This window comes from Echiichthys vipera (genome assembly GCF_963691815.1).
Source record: "Echiichthys vipera genome assembly, chromosome: X".
In the NCBI taxonomy this organism is placed as follows: Eukaryota; Metazoa; Chordata; class Actinopteri; order Perciformes; family Trachinidae; genus Echiichthys; species Echiichthys vipera.
This window is the reverse complement of record NC_139825.1, coordinates 27,251,331-27,278,626: the sequence shown is the minus strand read 5'-3', so window position 1 is coordinate 27,278,626 and position 27,296 is coordinate 27,251,331. Positions and strand designations below refer to the sequence as shown.

General features: G+C 40.1%; 3 protein-coding genes across 3 annotated transcripts in view; all 3 read left to right on the top strand.

Moving 5' to 3' along the window:
- The first annotated feature begins 1,567 nt into the window (after window positions 1-1,567).
- Window positions 1,568-9,355, top strand: thumpd3 (THUMP domain containing 3). Its single transcript, XM_083938677.1, has 10 exons — window positions 1,568-1,608; window positions 2,011-2,348; window positions 2,537-2,614; window positions 2,699-3,127; window positions 3,705-3,835; window positions 5,745-5,814; window positions 5,905-6,020; window positions 6,110-6,214; window positions 6,436-6,559; window positions 8,901-9,355. Exons 2-10 carry the CDS (start codon window positions 2,106-2,108, stop codon window positions 9,090-9,092), a joined length of 1,488 nt encoding a protein of 495 aa, XP_083794803.1. The 5' UTR covers window positions 1,568-1,608; window positions 2,011-2,105; the 3' UTR covers window positions 9,093-9,355.
- Window positions 9,356-10,362: 1,007 nt separating this feature from the next.
- LOC310965127 (prostacyclin synthase-like) lies at window positions 10,363-18,275 on the top strand. Its single transcript, XM_083938545.1, has 10 exons — window positions 10,363-10,451; window positions 11,216-11,339; window positions 11,809-11,984; window positions 12,460-12,603; window positions 13,117-13,244; window positions 13,866-14,047; window positions 16,241-16,394; window positions 16,730-16,911; window positions 17,773-17,924; window positions 18,057-18,275. Exons 1-10 carry the CDS (start codon window positions 10,384-10,386, stop codon window positions 18,205-18,207), a joined length of 1,461 nt encoding a protein of 486 aa, XP_083794671.1. The 5' UTR covers window positions 10,363-10,383; the 3' UTR covers window positions 18,208-18,275.
- A 2,580-nt stretch (window positions 18,276-20,855) lies between these two features.
- Window positions 20,856-27,296, top strand: part of LOC310965528 (potassium voltage-gated channel subfamily B member 1-like) — a gene marked incomplete at both ends in the record, with an annotated part of 35,934 nt that continues 29,493 nt past the window's right edge. The window contains one exon of the mRNA XM_083939189.1: window positions 20,856-21,410. Within this exon, the coding sequence (XP_083795315.1) occupies window positions 20,856-21,410 (555 nt within the window). The remainder of the gene's footprint in view (window positions 21,411-27,296) is intronic.

Here is a 27,296-nt window from a genome sequence, read left to right as displayed (position 1 = left end):
ACAAAAAAAGAGTGAGTGTTAGCTAAACCGCCCAACTTCTGATGTCCACTGCAATGGAAATCAAACTTTGAAAAAAATCCTATAAAGTAATGATATGATATATGTTAAAAATAACTTTAAATATTATCACTTGTAACATTTAAAATTAAACTGACATAAAGTTTGTTGGCCAGCATGAACATATATTTACATTTTGGATGAAAATGGGCACTTTCTCTTCCCTTTCTGCAGTGGCTTCAGCATGCTTGTCTGATGTCTGTCACTCTCTCTGAGTGTGCTCAAAGTCATGACTTGGTTGTGATTGGAAAATCAAAAATTAACTGTTGCACTTGTATTTTCAGACCAGGAGAGGTCGTCTAAGATTATAGTCCCCAGGAACCTGAAGGTGTGAACCCTCTCCACACAGGCCCCTCTAATGTAGATCGGAACCGGCCCTGTGATGTGTTTCCTCTTGAAATCGATAATGATTTCCTTTGTTTTTGTGGTGTTCAGTGAGAGGTTGTTCACTGAACACCACGCTGTCAGCCTGTGGATCTCATCCCTGTAGGCAGACTTGTCGCCACCTGAGATGAGTCCAATGATGGTCGGTGAGTCGGTGTGCAATCGTGTGTGTACACAGCCTTGTGGTGCCCAAGTGCTGAGTGTGGTGGTGGAGGAGAGGTGTGGGCGAATTTTAACGGTGTGTGAACGGTTGGTGAGAAAGTCTTGAATCCAGGTGCAGATAGGGGAGGAGAGCCCTTAGGCGCGGAGTTTGCTTGTGAAAGTATCTGGAATGATGGTATTAATGATGGTAAATCTGAATTTAAGGATAAAAAGATGCCAATATTTGCCTATGACATATTGTTTGTGCATTAAAAATATAAAGATGATTGTACAATGGACATTCTACCCCATTTTCAATGGTTTCCATGACTATTTTGTGTTGTGGAAATTCTTTAATTTTGCCAGATTAACCCCTTCAGACTGGCATTTTTTTTGGCTGGGCAAATTCTGACTCCACTCTAACATAAAAACAAAGTGGAAATTTTTAACTTTGATTAACTTGAAAGGTGTATCACAACCCGAGTAGGTAACAGCAGTAACGGCGTCTCAGTACATGGAGCCTCTTGACATTTTCATCACTTCCATAGCAAGGTGGAGACCCATTAGGGTCCTCATTACTTTATAATCCTATAAAGTAATGATATGATATATGTTAAAAATAACTTTAAATATTATCACTTGTAACATTTAAAATTAAACTGACATAAAGTTTGTTGGCCAGCATGAACATATATTTACATTTTGGATGAAAATGGGCACTTTCTCTTCCCTTTCTGCAGTGGCTTCAGCATGCTTGTCTGATGTCTGTCACTCTCTCTGAGTGTGCTCAAAGTCATGACTTGGTTGTGATTGGAAAATCAGGATCAAATCAGCACCCAGCATTGCTGACATTGTTCAATTATATAGTATTTATTGGTTAAGAGACAGAAAAATGTCATGACGACTCCAATGGACACAGGGTCCGAAGGGGTTTAATTTTGGAGCTTTTATTCTGGAGGATAGCCACCGGAAGTCTCGTGGTTGTTGCTGCTGAGTGAAATCCTGTCGTTACCTCGTGTTTGGCAGGTTGGTCTGACTTCTAAGGTTACTATAATAACTAACTCGCATAGTATTTCCATCAGCTGCTACAGTTCATATAGTGGGTTTAACATACAAACATGTGTTACGGCGTGGCAGCGGTTTAATATCAAATCGGTTTCTGTGGCAACGCTTGCTTGTTTCCGGAACAACTTTTTAGCTCCTTAAAGCTAACGTTAGCCACTTCACCGGTAACGTTGCTTCTCCAGTAATAATGACACACGTTTATCAGTGTGTAACAGTATTTAATGCTTACTTATGACAACATGATAGTACTCAATATATCTTTATAACGCCGTGTTCCCCTCGCAAATGACTCTTCGTGCCAGGGCATGGCACACACACACAAGTGCAGTATTGACAGCTTCCAATACCTCTCTCCCTTTACAGGTGTTACATGTGAGCCTCGAAGCTTGGCACCAGCGGTGATACATATCCGACAGTTATACCACTGTGTCTAGTGAGGTGCAGCCCACAGGTACAGCATGTCCTCCCAGGAAGAGCTGGCTGCAGAGCCGGGCCCATCCACCTCTTCTTTTTCCTCCACCGAGAAAAATGATGATGCCACTGCTGCGGGCGTCATCACTGTCACCATAGGAGCAACCGTGCCCTCAGGGTTTGAGCACACTGCCACAGAAGAGGTCAAGGAGAAAATTGGAGTTGATGCAAAAATCTGCAAAGACGGTGGGCGTATATACTTTCCAATAACCACTGACAAGCTTTTTCAGGTAGGGAAACCTGGAGCCAATGCATGCCTTGGCCTTCCAAGGTTATTCTCACTGTCAAATTGCATGATACACACAGAACATTCGAAGACCCACAGTTTAATTTGAAGGTGAAAAAAGATTTACAGAAAACGTGTATCAAAAACATGTTTATCAGTCTGTCTGTCAATTCATTGAATTCCCCACTCTAGGTCCATCTTCTGAGGTCTGTGGACAACCTGTTTGTTGTGGTTGAGGAATATGATCATTACCAGTTCAAAGAATCAAAGGTATCTTACAGCCAGTGTTATTCTGTTATAGCTGATGATAAGCACTTTGTCGTCCAGGGTAATAAACACCTGTGTTTTGTGCAGAATGAGACCTTGGCGGAGCTAATGGTGCTTGCCTCCAAACTCCCCTGGACTAATGCCTTAGAGGTTTGGAAACTAAATCGCACCCTTAAAAAGAAGAAAGGCTACCGGAAAGGAGGAAATAGCACCAAAGTGAAACCTAATAGTGAGACCACCGATACAGCTGTGGATGACACAGAGCAGCAGGATCTACCTCAGGCAGCGTCTGCTGATGCAAGCCAGATGAAGGTGGAGAGCATTGGTGACGCAGAGACCAGCACACAGGTCACAGAGGAGGCAGCACCAGAGGCCAAAGTCATCAAGTTTCGTGTGACATGCAACAGGGCTGGTGACAACCACAGCTTCTCCTCTAACGAGGCAGCCAGAGACTTTGGTGGGGCTGTGCAAGAATTCTTCCAGTGGAAAGCAGACATGACAAAGTTCGACATAGAGGTAGTTATGCTTGTTCAGACCGGACTGCACAAAGTGAATAACATCACACTGGCCAAAAACAACTCTGCCTGTTAAGATAAAATTTGCAAGTCATAACCTAATGTTTAGATAACAGAGTTACAAAAGAAAAAATAACAACTCAGTTAAGTAACATTTTCCATGAAGATAAGCTGTTGGCATTATGTGACAGTTGAAACAGGCTTAGTTGTATCAAATGACGGAGATTATGTGTATGTTCCATTATCATTTGAAAAGGAATTCACACAGTGACATTTTGTGTAGGAGTAACTGCTCGGTAGAAGTTGCTAGTGTGTGTGTAGAATTTAGTTCTGCGTAACCTGATTTTTAAATGCGTGTTTGCATACATGTTGAAGTAATTAGTCAATTCTATATGTGTTTGCTTTACACGTTTGAGTTTCGTAAAGATAATAGACCACTAAGAAATGACCTGCATCAATCTGGTTGCTGGCCAATTTTGTGATGATTGTTTCCGTTCCGTAGAATATACAAATGAGCATGTAAAATGTACATTAATGATTGATTTCTAAATCATGCACTGTTTGTTCCTGTTCTGTAGGTGTTACTTAATATACACAATGAAGAGGTGGTGATCGGCATTGCACTCACAGAAGAGAGTCTGCACAGGAGAACCATCAGTCACTTTGGACCCACTACTCTGCGCTCTACCTTGTGCTATGGCATGCTCAGGTAATTCTACAACACACTTAATTTGTTGTATTCTAATGTATCAGTGATTTTTATAAGGATATAGTTGAACTTCTGAATTTGTGTTTTGTTATGTGTATTATTACTGTACATTATCATCACAAAGTAAAGGTTGTGTTGATATCATAATGTTCTATATATCAGGTATGATCACCTTGCACAGCTGCCAAGGTTAAGTAACAGGAAGGAGGAAGCAAAATGACAAAAACACTGGCATGCTCTCGCCTACAGTAACAGCAGACTTGAATCTGAACAAATAGACACGTGAAAAAGGTGACAAGATAAGGGACGCACACTAAATTCTCTGACCAATGTTTTATAACTTGATTGATTGAGAACTTTGTCTTTATGTGTACTTATGCAAAGTAAAGTTTGCCAAATGACAGAGAGAATAAAAGGATCAATACATTTACACTGATAATGGAACATTTCCTTTGATGGGGCTGTGCAACACTTTTTCCATCAGAAAGAAGACGTGACTGAGTGTCTGCTTGGACTGAATACAGGCATATCCAATACCATCATGCTAGCCAAGAACAACTCATCTTCTGTTGAAATAACTATGCAAGTCATACCTTTAGTATTGATTTTAAGGTGTAACATAATAGACAATAGAGTTTTATTTTTTAGTAGTAATAAGTAACAGGTTCCATGCAGGTAACCATGTAAATGAATGTTAAAATGCAGTTTTTTAAGTTTTTTTCTTTTTCAGCGGTTTATTCAGTATATGATCCAAAAATAAATAACAATAATTAGCAATTACGCAGGTCATTTGTTGAACATTTTGTGTACATTCCAGATGAGTACAATGAGAGCAGGTATATACAAATTATACTGTAATGCAGTGCACAAAAAAATAACTGTTACTATACTATAACTATTACTATAACTATAACTAATGTTCCAGTTTTAATCGGCTCTTAATGAAGTGACTGTTGTTGTGTCTGAAGTGTTTAAAGCATCAGATACAGGTGTGTGTGTGAAATCCCATACAGAAGTGTTGTTCATTAACTGAACCACTCTGTGTTTATGAGTCATGTTTAGCATTCTGGCAGGTTAAAACTGTTTCTGCTGGTGCTATATGGTGCCAATGTTTTGTTGTTGTTTTTCTAGTTATTTATTCCTCCTGTTTTAAAGTCATTATACTTCCTTTGAATGAGCACAAGTTCAATCATACAAATTTATGAAACTACCTTTAATGTATCCTTCTTTCACGTGAAAAATAGCTGCTTTAAAAAGCCCTTTTAGCTGCTCTACAACTAACGTTACCTACTCAGTGACAGTTTTTTTTCAACACTTACAGCCAACAAAAACATTTGTAAAACATAAATTAAATGTTAATATAAATGCCATTACAAATTCAATATTAATATATTATCCTGGGTTTATAAGGCTGAGCATGCTCACAGGGATAGCATCCAAACTCCATATACATACAGTAACGTTAGCTTGTGAATGTGTGTGGCCACAACGTTGTAGATATTGGAGGGAGAGTTTAGGCTTCTAAACGCCACGTCCCCCACAACAGAGAAAGGCTGGTCGTCTAATGAAGAACTCCCTCACCTTGTTAGTAATCCCTTTAGCTCTGGTGCTGTCCGTAGGGAATTTTATCCCTTTCTCAAATGTGGTAGGTATAGAGAACTGAGTTGCTGGTGGCGGTTTATGTCGCTTTGACCTCCTACGTCATACATCATGTCAGTGCCAGGCTTCTTCATGACTGGACACTAGAAATGTTTGTGTACAGTAAATCTGCAGGGCAGCAGGCCTTTAGGATGTCAGTCAGGACCAGAAACATGTTGCGGGCACCTGAGAAGAACAGCAGAATTGTTGAATGCTGTATTGACATGATGTTTCTCTGGTGATGTATTCATACTCTCTTGTCTGTTTACAGGCTGTGTAAACCACAGGCATCAGATATAATACTTGATCCAATGTGCGGAACTGGAGCTATACCATTGGAGGTGAGACATAACAGAACTACAGACTTTAAGAGTGTCAAATGATCAGGTAAACTTTTTTTTTAAATTGTGAATTATGTTTTTCTTCACCAGGGGGCCATTGAATTTAACAGTTCATTCTATATCGCCGGTGACAACTATGACATGGCAGTTAGTCGCACAGTCAATAATATATGTCACATCCAGAAACAGAGGGCAGCCAAGGGCAGGTGAGAGCTAGATTATTATACACATTTGAGTAGTTTGCGATCTTCATCATGATTTTGATTTTGATTCCTTTTTGGATCTTTTCAAACAGTGCATGTGGATTGCCCATTGACACAGTGCGCTGGGATCTGTGCAATTTACCTGTAAGGACCGGCTCCATTGACGTTATCATCACTGACATGCCCTTTGGGAAGAGGTACCATAATAACAGTTGTGTACTGTACATGGTTGATCAAAAAATATATAGGAATGATGCTGAGTAACTCAATGTTTTAATAGTTTAAATGTCCCAGCCCCAAGGTCTAAGCTAATTCTTAGGTAACCACAGTGTTTAAGTTTTTTGTTGAAAAGTTGGATTTTATCTTTCAGCACATTCAAACTAACCATGAAGTGAAATTTTCCGTTGTTTTCCTAAAGAATGGGTTCTAGGAAGAAGAACTGGGAACTGTACCCCTCCTGTCTAAGAGAAATGGCCCGTGTGTGCACACCAGGCTCAGGAAAGGCTGTCTTGTTGACACAGGACAAGAAATGCTTTGCCAAGGTAATGCTCAGGCATATAACAGAGATTTCCGTCACGATATTACATAATTTTCCCAGGAAAACAAGATCCTGTTTCATTACAGCTTCCAAATGAATCACAGTGCAAGTGCTGTCCTGCCGCCACCTTCCTGATAACAGTCCATACAGAAGCTGTCGTTTGCTTAATCCAAATGTTAATCCGGATGTACGCCTGTTGGCTGCCTACCACCACTTATCTGGATACAACTGCCTTTCCTTATTATAGCCTTAGTATTCATTAAGCATTATCTAACTCACACCATTAAACAAATGGCAGAATGAACAATGACAAACCCCTAAACCTATGTTCCACCACAAAAGATGGTTAAGTGGGTGTATCAACAAACACTAAGGCAACATACTTAATGGGGTCTACGAAATGCTCCAGTTTTCAATTTATGTCACGCAACATGCTCGATAGGTGCTCTTTTCAATCAGTGATGAATGAAGTAGAGATGGAACCTTTTTCCAATGCCAAGCTAATAATGATATGTATTGTTGTGGTACAAAATTGTATTAATTTACTGGGGTGGGACCTGCTCAGCAGTACAATACATTGATGTAATTATTAACTGTTGTTGGGGGCCCAGAGCTAGATGCAACTGATGCTCCATCATTTGCGTTGAGTGAACACGTGTTCCTAGTACAGTAGGACGACACAATATAAAAGTGTTCCACCCGAGAATAATTTCATTTGTTTTTGTCTCCACCCTTTTATAATCGATGGTTTAGCTTTTTTTCATCGTTCCGTGAGCTTGAGAGGGAGGTGTGTTAAGATTAAACAAAATAATACACTGTGTGTACAAGACTAGCAACCAACCTGTTCCCATTGAAGACATTATATAGACACCATAGAAGGGCACTCTGAGCATAGACCTCCACAAAGGTCATGCCTTATCTTGCAATGTCAACGAAAGTAAAAAGTAATTTGTGCATCTGCCCTGTGATTCGGATCTGCTCCAAAATTTAGTGGTTTCTTCTTTGGCCTATGCTACGCCGTTCTACCAAGTTTCATGAAAAAAGGGCCAGTAGTTTTCCCATAATCCGGCTGACAAACAGACAAACGGAGGTCAATATAAGAACACATTCCAAAAGTGAAGAAAACAAAAGACACATTCCTCACTTATTACTTAAAGGTGAAAGGCTCCCTGAGAAAAACCCTAAGGATGTGCACTGACACAACTCTGCCTGTCAACATTATACTTTAATCACACCTCTTAAGGTGGTTAGTTTTTGCCTAGTTACCAGTCATGGGTCATGAGGTGTAGAATGAAGATTTGTTCTTTACGCATAAATGAGACATACTGATGATGGTTATAACCACTCATTAGGACAAGATGTCTACAGCCCTGCACAGCGGTGCTTTGAGCTAAATGCAAACATGCTGACGATAAGCAGGTCATGTGTTGATCACATTCACCAGCTTTGTTTAGCATATTAGCATGCTAACATTTGTTACTTAGCACTAAAGACAGTACAGCTGAGGCTGATGGAGACATTAGTTTTGCGTGTATTTGACTGTAAACCAAAGAATTTGGAAAATTATAATTTTGACCAGATAGTGGCGTTAGAGGGGAAACGTCAGAGGACGAACAAAGACCGTAGAATCGAATCTGGGACAATGAAGAGCTGTAAGAAATAGTGTCAATCCATCTAATATAGTGGGTGTTTAGATATTTTAGTCTTTTAGTGGACTGACAGACTGATATTGCCATCCCCAGAATCATTCTGCTAGCAAGGTGTATCTATGAAGGTGATGATGTTGTTTTTGTATCTTCATCAAAAAAATAACGGTACGCTTTGAAAACAATATATAAGATGGTCAATAAGATTTAGAAAGTTTTGGGGGTGAAGGGTTGCAAAAGTTTTACTCTGTTTCATTCAATGACACTTTTGACCATTGACCAATGTTGTTTATGGACTTTTCATAATTTTGTCAAACTCAAGTGATAATTTATATTATATAGTGAAATGCTGTTCTATTGTGAAATGGGGGGGAAAAACAGTGCCGTTAGTGGTTTTCCCCTACTACAATCCATCAGTTGTGATCATGTGCAAATGCTAGTGTTTTTTATATATTTATGCAGTTCTCCATTAAGTTTAAACAACCTAATGTTCTGCTTAAAAGGATGCATGCAGACTCGATTTATCTTGTAATAATCTCTAAATAATCACTCCACAGTTTGAGTGATGCACCATTTAACTCTTGAGTCATGGAAAAAGACTTCAACCAGCTGTATTTGTCTTAGTCCAGAGATCTTGTTTTACACAAAACAAATGTCTCATTTGTTAGCTTGCCCTTACAAGATTTATGTTATCTGCAGGCTGTCTCCCGGATGGAAGGACTGTGGAGGAAGCAGCACACTGTTTGGGTCAATGTGGGAGGTTTACATGCTGGAGTCTACCTCCTCAAGCGGACCGCAGCCGTGTTTGGCCAAACTCCGGAGGATGTCTATGAATCACGAGCAACTGTTAATGCAAAGGGGGATGAGAAGGTTGTGAAGGAGCTCTCTTAATTCACATCCTGCATTTAAGTTCTGAATTTAAATTTGAGATCATGTAGGATCGAAATTATTTATATTTTCTTTATCAATGTAAGTTTTTTTCAGGTTCTCTGGTCAAGCTTGCAAAGCATTTTAAGTGTAGCAATTCTGTATTGTATTTAATGTGATAAAGAGAAAAGCTATGTTCAGCAGCAAATTTGAGGTTCTCACGCTGCTGGACTGAGGAAGTTCATTTGTAAAATTGCTGCCAAATTTTGTTTCAGTGCTCACCTTATACCTGCTGTATCTATTTTACAGGAACTGCACATTTTGCCATATTGTTTTGATTAATAAAGATTCAAACAAAATGTCAGTTGGTGTAAATGTTCATCAAATAATAGCTGTTTGTGGTTTGTCAGTGACAAATCTACCAAGAAATTAAAAACTAACCCTGAGTAGAATAGAATGGTATAATTTTATCAAACTTTTAAAAGATAAAATGTGTACAATATATAATATAACAATAATAAATTAATAATATTAATAATGAAAGAATCATTTTATATATGACCTGCTTGAAAAGGAATTTGGTCAAAGCCATTGTGTGTGTGCCCCCCCCCCCCCCCCCCCCCCCCCCTCATTTGACCTGTGAGCCAGCACGTCTTTCTCTACTCTGTCCTTCATTTCTTCATATTTGACGTGCTACTATGGCGCATAACAGGATGGGACATATGGATGTAATATCAGCTAATGTTCAGTCAAACAGGAAGTGTATGACTCAAACTGACAGTAATAACTTGATGTGGGCGTGACATTTTGCATGTAGGTCTTTACTTACTTAAAGTAGTGCCTAACCCTAAACCCCTAAGGCATTTTTCCCAAACAGGGAAAATGCAGTAGCTTTGTTTAGCAGTAAATGCCATAACTAATGAAACAAATAAATAATTACACAGTAGGATCTGATGTGAAGTTGATGTAGATTTAAATCTCTATAGTAGGTTTACACTGCAGGTAACACGGGAGAAAAATCAGTTTTTTTCTTATTAACTAACTTACTAAATATAGATTTGTCTAACTTTTCGAGGTCACCTTTCTATTCTGGAATAAGCACGAGGAGCTGAAGAGTCTGTAAAATAAATATCGTTGTATTCCCTTTAGTCAATTAAAGTCGCAGGTAGATCGTGATGACAGGCATGCCGTCGTTTTTTTCAGTCAAGTCAGGGTGCATTATGTTATGAGAATGACGTAAGTGTGGGCTTTTATAAAGCCACGTGAGAGCTGCGAGACTTCATTGACTCGCGCAGCGGGGAAGCAAACACACGAGATGATTTGGACCGTTTTCCTGCTTGTCCAAGCTGCCCTGCTTTATTTCATCCTCACACACAGATCGAGGTGAGTTACTATTTAGTTCAATTATACTGTCATGACCAGTGCACATGTTACGAATACGTAACATTTGCCAGAACAAGTTAAGTGCATGAAACAATCCTTTTTGACACCGACCATGATATGCTGTTGTCAACTATTTTCTTGTAATATCTGTTTGTTTGTTTTTCCTGTCAATTGTGTTGTGATGGCGATACTTCTAGAGTGTGTGCAGGTGATAACACTGGTGGTTACAATAATAATAATAACAATAATTGCATAATATTAAATCCTAGGCCTTTTCAATTACCTCAAGCAAACTCATTATTTTATTATTATAGTAGGTTGTTACTGCTATAAGAAATGTGGTTAAACTAGTCAGTGTTATATTTAGAAGTCTCCCTTTTGGGAATCTGTACACTTCACTGTTTTTTGTTTTCATTTGAGACAATTGCAAATGATTCTGTGATGTAATAGTATTTTCAACTAATCCCTGGTATTGTTATGTTGACCTTTACCTCTATAACCATAATCTCATGATAAAAAGGTTAGTCATACCAACACAGACTGCACTGTGTGTTCACTGACACCAAATACTAATGTGGCAGACAACAAATGCATGTGTCAAATAAGCTAGAATCATTGTGTTGGTTATTGTCCAGGACTGTGTGTTTAGTTGTGTCCCCGCCTTCAATACCATCATGTCGGATAAGATAAGCCGCTTGAAAGCAAAAACTTTTTGAATACACGAAATCAGTTTAATTTTTATTTTCATTTTTGTTTTCTGTTAGGTCCAAGAACGACCCGCCTCTAGACAAAGGAGTGATCCCATGGTTAGGCCACGCACTTGAGTTCGGAAAAGATGCTGCCAAGTTCTTGAATCGAATGAAGCAGAAACACGGTGACATTTTCACAGTAAGTAGAAGAAACCTAAAGATGCTGTACATCTGATGCAACAATCTCACCTCTGTAGATAGTCAAATGTTCATTTTTATTAGGACTTCATATTAGTGTGTACGGTCAGCTTCAAAGTCTAAAGAAAGCTCAGAAAAATGTAATATTTACAATTCTGGGCAGACTCCCTCTGCTAAAGAAGTTAATGTGATACAATCAAAAACTCAAGATCAGCTACGAAATGTTCCTTTTTATATAAATGGTCTTTTTATATATAGCTCTACTGCACTTCATCAGAAATCAAATAAGCTGAATTGGGTTTGCTTTAAAATTTTCAAAATAGTTGAGATATAAGATAATTACAACAAATTGTTGAGGTATAAGGTGTTAATACCGTGTTTACTGGATATTATAATATGATTAACACTCAGAAATGTATGCAAAAGAAATAGCTGTATGCATCTCATACATTTTCACAATGATGGTACAGGTGCGTGTTGCTGGACGTTATGTGACGGTGCTGCTGGATCCGCACTCATACAACACAGTCATCAATGACTCTGATTCCCTGGACTTTACTCGCTATGCTCAGGTGCTCATGGAGAGGATCTTCAACCTGCAGCTACCGCATCACCAGCTGATTAAAACAAAAGCGATGATGAAAAAGTACGACCTCATTACTTTATACTCCAAACTAAAAAACTTGTTCTGTATATTTTCATTTTCATTTTATGTAAATGTTGAAGTGAAAATTCTTTGTGCATGAATAGCATCACTGTGGATATTTCTGGGGAAAATCCCTGTCCTGTCTTTGGAAATCTATGTTTAGGTGTCTTGTTTTGTTATTGCATCTCTTCTAGTGAGATACTGGCAGGCATCAAAGAAAAGTTTTAAGGTATTTTCAGGTTTAAAAGATGGGCACTTACATCCTACAAGTTGGTAAAACCTACCTTATACTGTATATAAAACTGATGTTACATTCTCTCAGGGAAAATAAGGCAACAAGGTCAACACGTAGCATTGATAATGTATATCATGTCAACACCATCAATCAGTGTGACATGATTTACAAGAGATTTTCTTTCATGGTACAGCAGTAAACCTTTTTAATTACATCGTTGCCAACGTTTTGTGTCCGCAGGCACTTCATGGGAATGAATTTGTCAGCCCTGAACAGCGCCATGAACAGACACCTGCAGGCCTTGCTGAAAGCTGAGATGCCTCAGAACCAGAAAGACTGGAAAGAGGAGGGACTTTTCCACCTCTCTTACAGCTTGCTCTTCAAGTAAGTGCCCCCCCCCCCACACACACACACACACACACACAGACACACACACCCTTAACTGTATTAAAAGAAGCATTGGTGTCAAAAGTCATCAGCTAAACAGTTTACAAAGCAGTCAACCCTCTGGTCCTCTGTTAGTAAACACAGCAAGAAAAAATGTGGGGTGACTACACTCTTTCAGACGAATGTTCGAGGTCACCTTTCCGGTTGAGGGTTTTGGCAGAATCAAAATGTAGCAGTCTTACACGATATGAAGTATCACCAGTAAACAGAGGAAAGAGTAGATGTGATCTGGAATGTGAAACAGCCTATGATAGTTATGTTTCCTGTGACCCTGTCGACATCCACCATGACTGAGATGCTGCACCTTGTGTGGGCCAGTGGAGAAATACCAGGTGAAAGGAGATCGCTTGTTTACTTTCAAACGGAAAAACTGCGTTCGTCAGTTATCTTTCCATCAACCGGATAGTCCTGCAAATTCCCACACTTATTGTATCTCTCCTTTCTCTGCAGGGCGGGGTACCTGACGCTGTTCGGAGGAGAACAGAACAACAACAGCACCGATCCCTCAAGCGTCTATGGGGAGTACAAAAAGTTTGATGGTCTCTTAACCAAAATGGCAAGAGGCACACTAAAGCCAGGTAGTGAAGACACCATTACAATTCAATTCTTCAAAGCGTTGTGTTCCCACTAATATCGGTTCGTCAGCGGGTCGGCAGTAATCTGACTGCCATGTGTGATGCACATGAAGCGTAGATTCAGATCATCTGCATTACAGTGTATGAATCATGTGAAGACGCAGCATGTGCTCTCACTGTTTACATTTATCACTCACATGCTTTGACATCACCGATGGATGTTCCTTCAGATTTGTTTTGCAGTTGCCATGCCGAAAATTTCACTCTCTAATTTGCTTACATAGCGTCTAGGAGCCTTTCCAAATTCATCATCACAGTCCTCTGCAGACTGTGATCTAACTTGTACCAGTATCTCACTGCACACGCCCAATTCCCCCTAGGCCTTGTCTTTCTTTATGTGCTGCTTGTTTAGAATAGCATTTGTTCCACTCATACTACACAGGAAAGTCAGCAAATTACAATATCCAGTGAACCCCCTCCTGTCATGCCTGTCATACCTGAAATAATGTTCCTCTCCCACCTCAAAAGTATCTGTTTAAGTATGTCCCCTTTCATCACATTGAGCTCAACAGTTTATGTTTTGCCTGTGACTCACTCACTTTGTGATGTTTATATGTGTGACAGAGGAGAAGAGGACATCCCAGAATGTTCGTCAGAGACTGTGGGAACTTCTGGCTCCAGCAGGTCTGACGGAGGACACGGGGTCGAGCCCTTGGATTCACGCCTACAGGCAGCTCATGCAGGAGGAGGGGGCTGATGAAGAGACGCAGAAGAGAGCTCTGCTGATGCAACTCTGGGCCACACAGGTGAGTCAGATGTTGGGAAAGAAAGGAAAAAAAGAAAAGAAAGCACGCCTTTATTAGTTTACACACACAGGCCCGAAATACACACATGCACAAGATCTATATACACGGATTAAATGGAGAGATGTCAGAGCGAGAGAGCTGCCCCATGGAAAACACCCAGAGCTTGTTGGGGTGCGTTGCTCAAGGGCAACTCGCCCAGGAGGTGAACTGGCACCTCTCCAGCCACCAGTCCTCACTCCATACTTCATCCGTACAGGAAAGAAAGAGTTTTCTGCGCTGCAAGATGAACTCAATCCCCCTCTGTCTTTGTGGTGTCCCCTGTAGTGCAAAGTACATTTACTCAACTACTGTTGAAGTACTTTACATGAGTATGTCAAGTATCTGCTTCTCTATACTTCTACTCTATGATTCAGATTTAGATTTTACCCTAAAACAAAATGTGATAAGCTTGTAAAATATAACACATTTGCCTCTTTAAACAGCTCAAATGGTCTCAATAAATAATAGTTGTAAGTCCAAATACATTTTTAAAAAAAATCATACAAGTATTTGCACCCTAACTTTCTCATGACCTGTCAGATTCATCTAGGGCGAAACTACCTAACTGTATATAAAGTAGTTCAAACTAACCCTACCTTGACCAGCTACAACAGCAAAGTACATCTTATACATTTGCATCAGTATTAACAATTAAATAATTTATTATCCTGTAATATATCAGTCACAGGGGTTCTTTTTCTTCAGAGCAATGTACTTTTATACTACATTTTGCTGATGATACTTTTGTACTTTTACTTAAGTATTTCCTCCACCACTTCGCAGTACTCCTCTTTAGCACATGAGTGCACTGTTCACTTCTGCGCTCACAGCCGTTAAAGCTGCTTCAGGAAAGGGCTTTAGGAATATTACTAGAGGACTGTTATGGAGCACAGTTTCTTGAGACTACTTTTTAGGGTGTTGGACTTAAAGAGGCTGTATTTTGTCATGACTATTGACTAATGACTAAAGGAATTTATTTATATTTTTCTCTGTCACTTTTGTACACAGTTTGCAGTGACTCTCTTGAAAAACCTTTCAACTGGTTTGTCAGATGTTTAAAGGGAACGTTATGCAGCAGTGTGAATTTACCTGCATCTCTTTCCATGGTAAAGGACATTATTGTTATTTCTACATTTACAAAACAGACAGCAGGTACTTGGTCTTGACTTCTTAATAACTGGACGTGTTATTGACTCACACAGCCTTGCCTACAGCCCTGCTGGAGGGGTTTATTGCATCAAAGCAGTTAATCCAATATTCAACATTTGCCTTACCCTGCTTACTCGTTCCTTTTTTTTTGCACTTGTCATCTTGGTTTATTTTTATTTTATTACAAGTTTAAGTCATAACTTTTAGTTGTCTCTAAATCACATTTTTTAATTCCTGAAACTTTAGTGAAAGAAATTAAATGTATTTGCGTGACATACAGAGGATTTGTTGGACAGTTATTGCGGTTATGACATACAGTAGTGTAATGTCAGTCTTTATAGTATTATTAAGTTCAAACAGTGATATATTTCTGTGTCCAGGGAAGCTTTCCCTCACTCAGGTCTGTGATACGTGCCGAATGTTTGGATAATGTCATCTTCTTGTGATGCATGCTTTGATGGATACACAAGTTCTATTCCTCAAAAGCAGTGATTAATTACACTTTCTGGTGTATTTGCAGTGACTCAAGAGACAATTCTGTGGCAATTTATTCACTATTGCAGTATTTTATGTGTCTGTTCCTCGCAGTCAGTGCAGCAGTTTGCCATAAAACTGAATAGCTTCATAGCTTGTCCTGCCCTTGGATGCAGGCAGATGGCAGGTTTCCAATCGCTTTCCTTATTAAGTAAACCATTACCGTGCTGAGCTTTGCCAGGAGTGAGACTAACCAGAGTATGGCTCCTCTCATCCCAGACACATGAAAGGAAGCTTTTCTTATCAGCACCACATATCCATTAGACTTTTTATTTAAGTGAATTTAACTTGAATTCAAATGTTTGCTTTGTTGCAACTCTAACAAAAGACATAAGTGAGAACTATGGGTGTCATGTGATTTTCTTATTTGCTATTACCAAATAACCACCTGCGTTGTCACTATGCAACGCCAGAGTGAGAGCGACAGCCCTATCGTTGTCGTCATGTGAGTCTTTGTTTGGTTTTTTTCAGGGTAATGTAGGTCCTGCTGCATTTTGGCTGCTGGGCTACTTATTGACAAATCCTGATGCTCTGACTGCGGTGAAGAGGGAGTTCGGAGGGATCTCACCGATGGAAACCTCAGAGACCTCATTATTGGACAGACCTGTGAACACCCCTGTGTTTGGTGAGGGCTTGATCCTAGACCTTGTGTAAACAGAGAGGCATTTATTGGTAGTAGGTTGTTCCTGTGGTCAGTAAGAGGAGGAATGAACTAAAGTCTGGATAAACATTTCAAGAAATCTGTAATAATTTGCATCATGTAGTGAAAAAAAATCACAAATTAGTGCAACAAAATTATATTTGAGATAAAAGGCTACAGCTTAAAGAAAACATGGCCATGGTGTAGGAAACACATTAGAACAGATTAGTAACAAAATGTCATAAAAGGTAGAGAAATGTTGCAGATGAGGAAAAACACTGCAGTTGTTATTAACAACATTTCTTTGTGCCCCTTCCCAGATAGCGTCTTAGAAGAGACACTTAGGCTCACTGCTGCGCCCTTCATCACCAGAGAGGTTGTGCAGGAAAAGACCCTCCATATGGCTGATGGCCAAGAGTATCTGCTAAGGAAAGGAGACAGGGTGTGTTTGTTCCCCTTCAGCAGCCCTCAAATGGACCCTGAGATTCACCAGGAGCCAGAGGTTTGTTGTCCTTTGAAAATCTTTTTAAGTTTTGGGAAAGGTCCTAAGAAAAGTCTACGTCAGATTCGTGGTATGCTCTTAAACAGTAGAATTGTTTGCATCTCTGTTCTTATTATGATTATTCCTATTGTTGAAGCGTGTGCCAGTTGATCTTAATTAACATAGGTAAACGCCCTGCTGATCCCCATAACAGGGCGTGAGACTGCAGGGCCGAGTGCACAACACAGAACTTCAAAAGATTTGAGAGAATTTAGTCAAGAATGTCCAAACAGAAGTCTAAAGAGGGTGAAGCACCAGATTCCAAACGTTAACATTTTTTTTTTAAATCAACCTCAAACAAGCTGTAATGTTTAGCACTGTCTCATTCTTTGCAAATTAATCTACATGGTCCTGGAAGATGTGTTCCCTCCTCAGGGCTAAATCTGCAACATCGTGGAGCAGTAGTAAATATAGAATTGTGCGAGTAGGCCGAGGTGTAGACTACGCCTACAGTACTCGCTGTATCAAAACCTTCCTGTGCTGCCAACAGGAGTAGTAGTAATTGTCTATGGGACTACTTGGAGGCAGAGTTAAGTGTAATTAGCATAGTTGTTTGTGTAAGGTGGAATCAACGCCTACCAGGGCTGACCCTGTATCACCCAGAGAGAGGTCAACCAGAGCCGTGGACTGTTGAGGGATTAGCCGAGCACGGGGAAGAGAAACACTGCTAATAGGCGTGGGAAGAACATTGCAGTTAGGCTGCATCAAGAAACTCTGTCCACCAGAAATTAAACAAACATTGAACTTTATGATCAAGCTAAATTTCATTAAGAAATCTGTCCCTTTTAATCGGGTGCATCTCTAAATGTGTTTCCTCTCCAGAAATACAAGTACGATCGCTTCCTGAATGAAGATGGATCAGTGAAGAGAGATTTTTATAAAGGAGGGAGGCGGCTGAAATATTACACCATGCCATGGGGCGCAGGGACCAACGGCTGTGTGGGAAAGCAGTTTGCCATCGATACCATCAGACAGTGAGTGTCCTAGAAGAAGTGTACCATGTAACTTCAGATCCGTTTCAAAAGGCTCCACACTGGAGGACTTTGTCGCCTTTAATTCATGCTTTAATGTACTCAATTCGTGTTTCATCTGTGTTTACTTTTTAGGTTTGTTTACATGTTGCTGACTAACTGCGATTTGGAGCTGTGTGACCCAAATGCTCAGATGCCGGAGGTAAATGCCAGTCGTTATGGATTTGGCATGCTACAACCAGCGGGGGACTTGCTCGTCCGATACAAACCTAGGAACGCACACTAGGACTTTAAGAACAAGCACATATCTTTTATGCACATTTCAACTTATGAACATTGTTTATAGTGTCAATATGCCATTTGTACTTTTGTATTCCATATTTATACAGTATATAATTATTTTTTTATTTATCAATAAATGTAAATAATACATTGTGTAAAATATTGTGTGTCGGATTTCTTTTTTCTGGATGATTGGTGGGTGCATTACAGTTTGTGCTGCGCCCTGCATCATTATTTTGTGAGTGAAACTAATAAGACGTTGACATTTGTCTTCACAAGGTGTCATTTTTAGTAGCTGTAAAGAGTTCAACTTTGGAGCAGCGGTTCTGTATGTTAAATAGAGAGCAGGAGCATAATGAGGGGACTGCCTGTTCTGTAAACAGAGCCAGCCACACATCTGTCACACTAACACATGCCCGCTGTTTGCAGAGGGAAGCAGAGTGGAAAGTTTAGATTTATTTGGCGTTTAGAGAGCAACTGATCACTTACTAGCTGGAGCAGATCTAGTGTGGACCACTGTAGTCCAGTGCAGGATTTGCGAAGGAATAAGAAAGAACATGCACTTATTTTTACACACATTTTACATCATGTTTATGCAATGAAAAAGAAACATGCAAAGCTGGGGCACAATTATGGACAAAATCAACCCCAATGAATTAGGCTTGGGTCGAAATGTTTTTCCTCAGTGTTGAGTCCTTTTGTGCGGATTAACTGTTTCTCACTGAGCCTGATTCTGTGCCTATTGTCTCTACCAAGACTGATTATAATATTACACAGACTTCTATCATATATTGTATTTTTCACCACTTTCCTATTCAGTAAGCATTCACAAGCTCACATCCAGGGAATGCTAAGATCACTATGATATTCCTACGAGGCCTGCATCAAATATTTATATACAGTATGTTGAATGTGAGGTATTTTTTCATCCTCTGTCCCCATGACGATATGGTGTGTTTAGTGGCATTTGTTAACTGCATTAATACTGAATTTGGAACTCATTTAAAGTATATTCTTCTTGTGATGTCTACTCTTTCTTACTATTTTATTCTTCTATCTACCTGCCCGGGTAATTTGCTAAAACCCTGTACATTGCATCTTTGTTCTATATAAGGTTAAGGTTAATGTTCTTTGTGCAGTGACCTAGCCGATAACCTAAAACTTAACATGTTCTATAATAATCCTCATAGAATAGCAGTTGTTGCTGTAATAGTTGTGGATATTTAGTAACTTAAGTTCTGGCCAAGGATGTGAGTTCATATAATACTGTTTGCTGACCTATAACTCTGCTTCACAGAGCAACAAAAAAAAAACACAAGGTAAGTGCACCGAGCTCTGGCTCTCTGGCTCTGTGAGGGTTAAACTCACACAGGCTCCAGCCGCTGGAGGAGCCTGAGTAAAATCAGCTCCTTGCAAGATCCCGTTCACAGTCACAGGCGCCGGTCAGCATTCACACTGTGAGCAGGTAGAGGAGAAGTATTGTTGGATACTTTCAAGAGTCTACTTGTTGATTCGTCCACTGATGAGGGGTTGACAGGGCGGACTGGGCTTTGGTAATGTCTGTGTAAAACAATTATATTTTCCAACATGTCGCCACGTAGCTCATGATGCCTCCATCAGCTCCCTGCAGAGCACTGGAGACCTGCACGGACATCACACGTTTCTACGCGTTTACTCCTGAAATGTTGCTGATGTCCTTCCACGACGTGAATCGGGATAAACGGGAAACACGTATGTATCATATTTCTATATTGAGGTTATGTCAGGTTATTTTTACATCTTGCAGGGTTTTTAGCCCGCTTGGTTTCACTTTGATATATTATGCCCTGTCTCTGTTTGGTGAAGCTGATCATTAAAATATGCATTACTTTGATTTCAAGCTCATGTATTCATATATTTCGCCTAAAATGCAGTTGTGTTGTATGACTCAGATATGCGCAAAATAATGTAGTTGTTATTGCACGGTTGCCTCAGTTAAAATTAACTTTATAAATGGCTGTAGTTGAAACTCGCCGTGAGTAAACACCGAGACTACAAACTGGTCTCAGGGGTTGGTATAATGTGTAAGGGCTCTTAATCAAAGTTGATAATCGGTGTTAGTATTAGTCCAGCTTAATATCCCCCTAGAGAACATTTGAGCAACACATTCACATTTGTGGTTCACAACTATTGCCGCCTTTGAATCGGGATTGATCGCTGTCCCATCCGAGCTGAGACGTTTCAGCACCAGAGCCTGCGGACAGCGACAGACAGACAGCGGTCCGTAGAGTGACAGACAGGCGTTTTCCAGCACCGGACAGCGCTCACACAAGCAGAGTCCAGTTTATCATTGGGCCCCGCTTCTCCACCCCCACCCCTCCACCCCTCTACCGCCTCCCTTGTCAGCAAGAAAAGCGGCTGTGCCTCTTAAAGCTGATTAAAATATCTATTTGGTGCTCTGATGAGTGGATAAACCACCTGACATTGCTACTGTAGGACACCGGCACTGTCTGCTCAACTGCGCCCTAAATAATTTCCTTATTATTATTTTTTTTATTACAGCCAAAAAAAGTGAGGAGGGACCCTGATGCGGGCATCTACAGGACCATGTCTTCTTAATCAGCCGGACTGTATCTTCCAGTCTTTTCAAGTGACAAAGTGAATTGAGTGAAGATGATCAAAGCGGCGACTCGGTCGAACAACTCGCTGCCACCGGACACCATGGACATCATCCGCAGCAAGACCCACACCCGCCGGGTGAGACTCAACGTCGGGGGCCTGCTCCACGAAGTCCTGTGGCGGACGCTGGATAGGCTGCCCCGCACGAGACTGGGCAAACTGAGAGACTGCAACACCCACGACTCCATCATCGAGATATGCGACGACTACAGTTTGGATACCAACGAGTACTTTTTCGACAGACACCCCGGAGCCTTCACCTCCATTCTCAACTTCTACCGCACCGGGAAGTTGCACATGATGGAGGAAATGTGCGCCCTCTCGTTCAGTCAAGAGCTGGACTTCTGGGGCATCGACGAGATCTACTTGGAGTCCTGCTGCCAGGCCAGGTACCACCAGAAAAAGGAGCAGATGAACGAAGAGCTGAAAAGAGAGGCCGAGAACATGAGGGACAGGGACGGAGAGGAGTTTACAACCACGTGTTGTGCCGAAAAGAGGAGGAAGCTCTGGGACCTCTTGGAGAAGCCAAGCTCATCATTTGCTGCTAAGGTAAAATCCAACACAATCAGCTACACAACCAGGGCAGACCCAGTGAATGTAGTAGGTAACCTGAGAGACACTGGAATACAGCCAATACGTTTTTTAAAAGTTTTTCCCTTTAAGAAGTGTGTGTGTGTGTGTGTGTGGGGGGGGGGGGGGGGGGGTTGCTGAGTAGAGTTTGCACCTAATAAATAAGGTTTAATATAAATATAAAAATAGTGGGTGGGGGGAGAGGGGGGGGTGGTGCTTGAGAAGTTGTTTAACATCCTGAGGCTCTATGAGATGGGCTTGATATGATGCCTGACTTTCTTTTAACCTGAACCGGTGCTTTTAATCTGTCACTTCCAGCAGCTGGAGGAAGAAAGGATGAGAGATAGATGCAGAAATAGATGCTCTCGTACTCAGAGGTGAACGTCAAAGCTGTCTGCAAACTTTAGTTTGTTCATCAGTATGACTTTGGAAACTTCTGGTTTCTCCAAATAAATAAATAATCTTATTTGGGTTAACTATCCCGAGACTGTTACTGTTTTTTCTGGCCAGCGCCCTTTCCATGGATGAAAACATAACAGCCTTCATTGTCTCCGTTTATTGGTTTCAGTCAGATACTTGTTCCTGGGCCAGTGATGTCTACACGTTGGTCTCTTGGGGTAATTATTGAACGTTTGTTTTTTCATTGGCAACACCAGAGAGAATGAAAAGACTGAGACCTATTTAATCCATAGCACAACTGCAAGAAACGTAACTACACAGAATATATATTTTTACAGGCTCATACTCTGGGAATAAGAATCTTTCACCTTGCTGGAACAATGGATAATGTCGCATTAACAGCATTTTTAAGTGCTCTGACTTAAAGATGTGACTGGGTCAATATTCACTTAAAATGTTAAATAACTACCAAATTGCATTTAACCAATACGACAACTGTTTGGGGAACCTCCACATTAGGTGACGTTGCCGTTTTCAGTCGCTCTACATGTACCAGAGAGAGTGCATAAAATAAATCAACGATGTGCTACACTTCCTGCTAACATGTCAAACTGTCATGGGTGTATCAGTTTAACATGAATATAGAATATATTAAAGGAATATAGTATAGAATATGTAAAGTATGGTCAAATCATTACTCTAAGACATTTCAAACACCTCATTGAACCGAAGAGCCTGCATAATGAATTCAGTGCAGCTAGAACCTGCCTCATCTCTGACCTTGAATTACTGTAGCTCTTTTTCTTAAATATTCTATTTCATTGCCTAAGGACATGCCCCGTAATGCCCCTATGTTCTTTCATTAACCACACAGACAAAGCATTGCCCTACAACGGGTCCTTTGGTATTCATGCCAACTGGCAGATCTCCTGGCATGAGACGAAAGCAGTCTGTTTTCCAGAGTTTTACTGGTCTTTCCTGTCAAATTTTAATGTTAAAGCCTCTTCCATACAGTTTTATCTGTTAAACAAATCCTATTTCCACAAAGAATAACATTGCTGAAGCTATTTATCCTCATTTTATGTCTGGTTGGCCTTATATATAAGATTGTGATATAGTCTAAAATGGCAGAAAGATAAGCCCCGCCTTAAAGGCTTTTATTATTGTCAATTATTGTATTTAATAATTCACATTTTTTGAGTTTGATAAAAACTGCTTTATTGCATCTAAAAACTGATATTGATGCTGATATTAAATCCACCCACATTATGAGTCACAATGAGGTCCCTCAAGGATCTACTCTGGGTCCTCTATTATTGCCAGTGTAAATTAATAACATATTTTACTAATTTTCATGCACATGACACCATCTTGTGTCCAGAAGTTGTTGTTTAAATGTTACACTAAATGTTATTTGTTTACACAAACACATGCTGCTGATATTCCCCTTCTTGCTATCCAAACATGTAATGGGAATAAAATGTAACATATTTAACAAAAAAAACGGGAACTTGGTTGGGTGTGTTCTCTTTCAAATTGAGTCGAGAGATTAGATATTTGAATTGGTGAGCGTAAAGTTATTTGTACTTAGTGAAATTGCTCATTCTACCCTCAACTGACATGATATGGTTTACACAGGTGATGCAGATAAAACATTCATTAACGTAAGAGACATATGACAATGTTTATCTGACATAAGATAATACATTTTACCTTTAAGGGTTTCCCCTGAAAATGTTCACAATTTAATTGCTTTTATAAACAAGAACAGATAGGAGTCCTCGTTTATAAAGCAATTAAATCCTGTACCAGTTCACAGAGCCTGCAACCAGACACAGAGGAGCCACTATTTTGCATCTCATGAATATAACTAATTATAAAGGTTTTAAGAGTAGATTAGTGTATGATATTATATCTTGTTGGGTGATCTTAACATGTTAATCACTGACTTCTGATTGTTCCTGAATGCTTACATTGTGTTTGAAAAGGATCTTTCATTTTGCTCTTCTCAGGTTTCTTCTCTTCCATAGACACTACATGAGCAAATATATCTGCTGCTGGTCACACACAAATTATGGTCTGGTGCACGACCAAATAACAATACTATTTTTTTAATGTAACCATTTATACTTTGCAAATTCATAATAGGCTGAAGACATGGTCAATGGCACAATCATGAATGAATAGTTAGCTCCATTTTTGCATTCATGCAATATTTTGTAAATCTCTTTAACACCAGCTTAAATAGAAATCCTGTCAAGCACAATGTCCACCTCATGAAGTGCCTCTAAGTACTTTATATACATTTTAGCATTGACTCATGGCTCTCCTTCACTGTGGCTGCGTCATTCAGCTTTAAATTCCTTAACAAGCCAACAGAGAAATAGAAATACAATTTATGTCCTTCTCCCATGGTTATACAAGTGTGAAAGCTCTTGTCCTCAGCCAAACCCACCAGAGCTGCACAGCATTTACAATCAAGGGGCCCAGAAACTTTTGAATGACAGAAACGCTAGAGAAAAAGCTGTTGTTCGACAAACATGGTAATTTCCTCATGGTTTATTTCCCCCACATGAGACAGAAAGCAACAGGAAAAAAATACAAGTTGAGGTTAAATGTCAGCCATTAAAAGCAGACTTGTTTTTGAGGCTTAATTGAAGGGTTGCATCAGTGAAATGGCTTGTTCCCAAACACATATTCTGCCTCATTTATTTTTCAGTGCTGAGATGAAATTTTAATTGCACATTAATAACGCTTGACTTAATGCCGGAGAGAAGGTGTGATCCAGAATATCAACAGCTCCAGATGTCACCTCATCCTCAAGCATTGCCAATTATAACTCCTTCAAAAATACACACAGGCACCAGCACCGTTTTTCGAGCAATGGAGAAGGACACCATGTGTGCAGCACTTGATACTTTGTCCTGCTTGGAAGTGTTGAGGTGTTACTGAATAGTTTTAGACCCACTTGAGTCTGCATTTACACCAGGGGTCTGCCCACTAAATTATAAAGCACAACAGTATGGACTCCTGGAAACTCAAGGGAAAATTGTAGGTGAGGTAATCATTTCATCAATAAAAGATAAGCTCCTGTTAATACAGAACAGTATGCGCTGAATGCCCATGTTGTCATTTGAGTGAAACCAGTCTATGTAATGCAGCATGCCTAAGCGGGCCTCTGTTGCTCAACTCTCCCTAAGGTGCAGCTCAGTCTCGGAGGGATCATAGCCAACCTATAAACCACACTCCCAGGGGTTTGGCATTACAACTGCCATTGCTGTAAACTCTGAAAGTGTCTTTATTTATTATTTATCCAAGGCCCTGAAAACCTGTTTCTTTAATCAGCCTCCTGTAAGTGATGGAGTTATACATACAGGGACAGGGACTTTTTTTTCACAAGTGTGGTTAGTTTCGTCCATGCTCGTCTCACTGGTTTTTAGAAAGGGTTGGGTTCTGATGGAAAAAGGTTATGTCATGCACCACGCACTAATCAGGATGGAGCAGTTGTGAGGTTGTTATGTTAAAAGATCGCTATCAACCTGCTGAAATAGTTTAAATATTAACTGTTGATTGTTACCTGTACTTTAAGGATCTATATCAAAGCGCCATTTTTTTCACTGGAGTCTGTATGAATTAGCATTGGTTGGCATTTGTTTTTTTGTTTTTTTAGATTAATGATCAATATATCTAGGAGTCACAACACACATATGCACGAATGCACACAAACAAACAATATTTGATTGATAATCCATTGCTGGCCATATTACAACACCCTCCGTGGTGTTGTAATATGGAAAATAGAAATGACTACTAACCCATATTGTGAAGTCAACTACAAAGCTTTGAAATATGCAGTAGCTGGTAATTTGACTGATCATATAACCTATGAACAGAAAAATTATCAGGTTCTGATTGTTTTACTCACTTTTTCTATTTTCTTTTCTTTTACACTTCTACACTCTGGGAATTTGAATTCCTGTCTCTTAAAAGCCTTGCAGCATTCTTCGGTCCAGAAGAGGATACTGAGCTATAAAAACTGACACTTAGTTATTTTGCCTTGGCAGAGGCTGTTTGAACTAATTGCACGGAAACTTCTCCTCTCAGCGAGCCAGAGACAGCCATGACTAGAGGCAGTAAACTGCACTTCTTACCACACATCAGATACGCCCGGTTGACTTCACTGTGAGCGCTTTGCTTTGTTGTTTGTGAAGATTACTCTGTGCACCCTGGCTATGGCTTCGTGTGGGGATACGTTACCTGCTGCATGTTCACCCAACGCACATTCTGGCAGACAACTTTTTGTAAGAATGGGAGGCAATCGATGGCAAGCACATTGAGATGTAAGGTAAGCTGGGTTCAGTGAGGACACACCCTGACCAGCCATTAGAGAGGAACTAAGACGTGTGACTTCCCACGGACCACTGCCTGCTGATAGCTCTGCATGAGGGCCGAGTGCAGTCATTCATGCTAACCTCCGGCACGGTGTCACGGGAAGTGCATTGGGACCAGAGGAGGCTCAGCAGTACAGTCACTATAATTTCATGCTCTTTGTTATCATTTTCAGCAGGGGCTCTGAGTAATGGAGCTGAGAGTTTTCCCTGTTTCCTTGTGTTTCTGTCTCCCCTTCCCTTACCGCTCCAACTTTCTCTCAGTATTTGTGTGCAAATAGCCAGGTACGGGGCTACTCAACAGAGTGTATTTTATGAGTTGCTTTCAAGGGTTGTTGCTGGGTGACAGCAACTCTTCCTTTGTGCTTACAGTAGGTGAGTTTTTGAATATTCATAAATCAATGGCATAGTTTCCCAGCCGCCAGAATGATTGCAGTGCCATATATCCCCAAACGGGCTTACACAGAGTCGCAGGAACTGTTTGGCAGACTGACGGAGGGGACCAAAGCCTCTTCTTTGCACTCTTATCACCTCATCTTCCCGGTTTCTGTTTTCTTCTATTGTACTTCCTCCTCTCATTATTGAAGTCCAAGTAACCTAATCAGCATGTAAGCCTTCATTATATACAACTCTATAAATATATTTGTTCAATCCATCTAAATGCATAGAGATAAAAGCTATCCTCAGTTACCATAACATTTTTCGAACATGTAACAAGTAGTGAAAAAAACAAGTGTAATAAATTAAATGAACAGTAAACATATAGCAGCTTTTCAATATACAAAGTCTCATAAACAACATTAAGAAATATTACATGTCTAAAAAAATCAGTATAGACTTATAAGGTCCTACCACTTCACGAGCAACTATCCCAATGCTATTATGTACAACCCAAATCAATCATCCTGGATAAAAAATGCATGTTTAGTAGCTCATGAAAAAACAATTTAATCATTTCTAGGTTAAATATACACAATTTCTTTTACCACAATTTGCCTGTTGATGTCATTTACAGCCACAGATGTAAAGGTTGGCACGTTTATGGGATTTGGTTGGAAGAGCAAAGCAGGCTTTCCTG

Bases quoted from the DNA above. Each gene is read 5' to 3' on its own strand.
- thumpd3 (XM_083938677.1), top strand. From the start codon at position 2,106: ATGTCCTCCCAGGAAGAGCTGGCTGCAGAGCCGGGCCCATCCACCTCT. The intron at 3,836-5,744 runs GTAATTCTACAA...GTCTGTTTACAG, and splicing joins TTGTGCTATGGCATGCTCAG to GCTGTGTAAACCACAGGCAT. The intron at 6,215-6,435 runs GTACCATAATAA...GTTTTCCTAAAG, and splicing joins GACATGCCCTTTGGGAAGAG to AATGGGTTCTAGGAAGAAGA.
- LOC310965127 (XM_083938545.1), top strand. From the start codon at position 10,384: ATGATTTGGACCGTTTTCCTGCTTGTCCAAGCTGCCCTGCTTTATTTC. The intron at 10,452-11,215 runs GTGAGTTACTAT...GTTTTCTGTTAG, and splicing joins ATCCTCACACACAGATCGAG to GTCCAAGAACGACCCGCCTC. The intron at 16,912-17,772 runs GTTTGTTGTCCT...TTTCCTCTCCAG, and splicing joins AGATTCACCAGGAGCCAGAG to AAATACAAGTACGATCGCTT.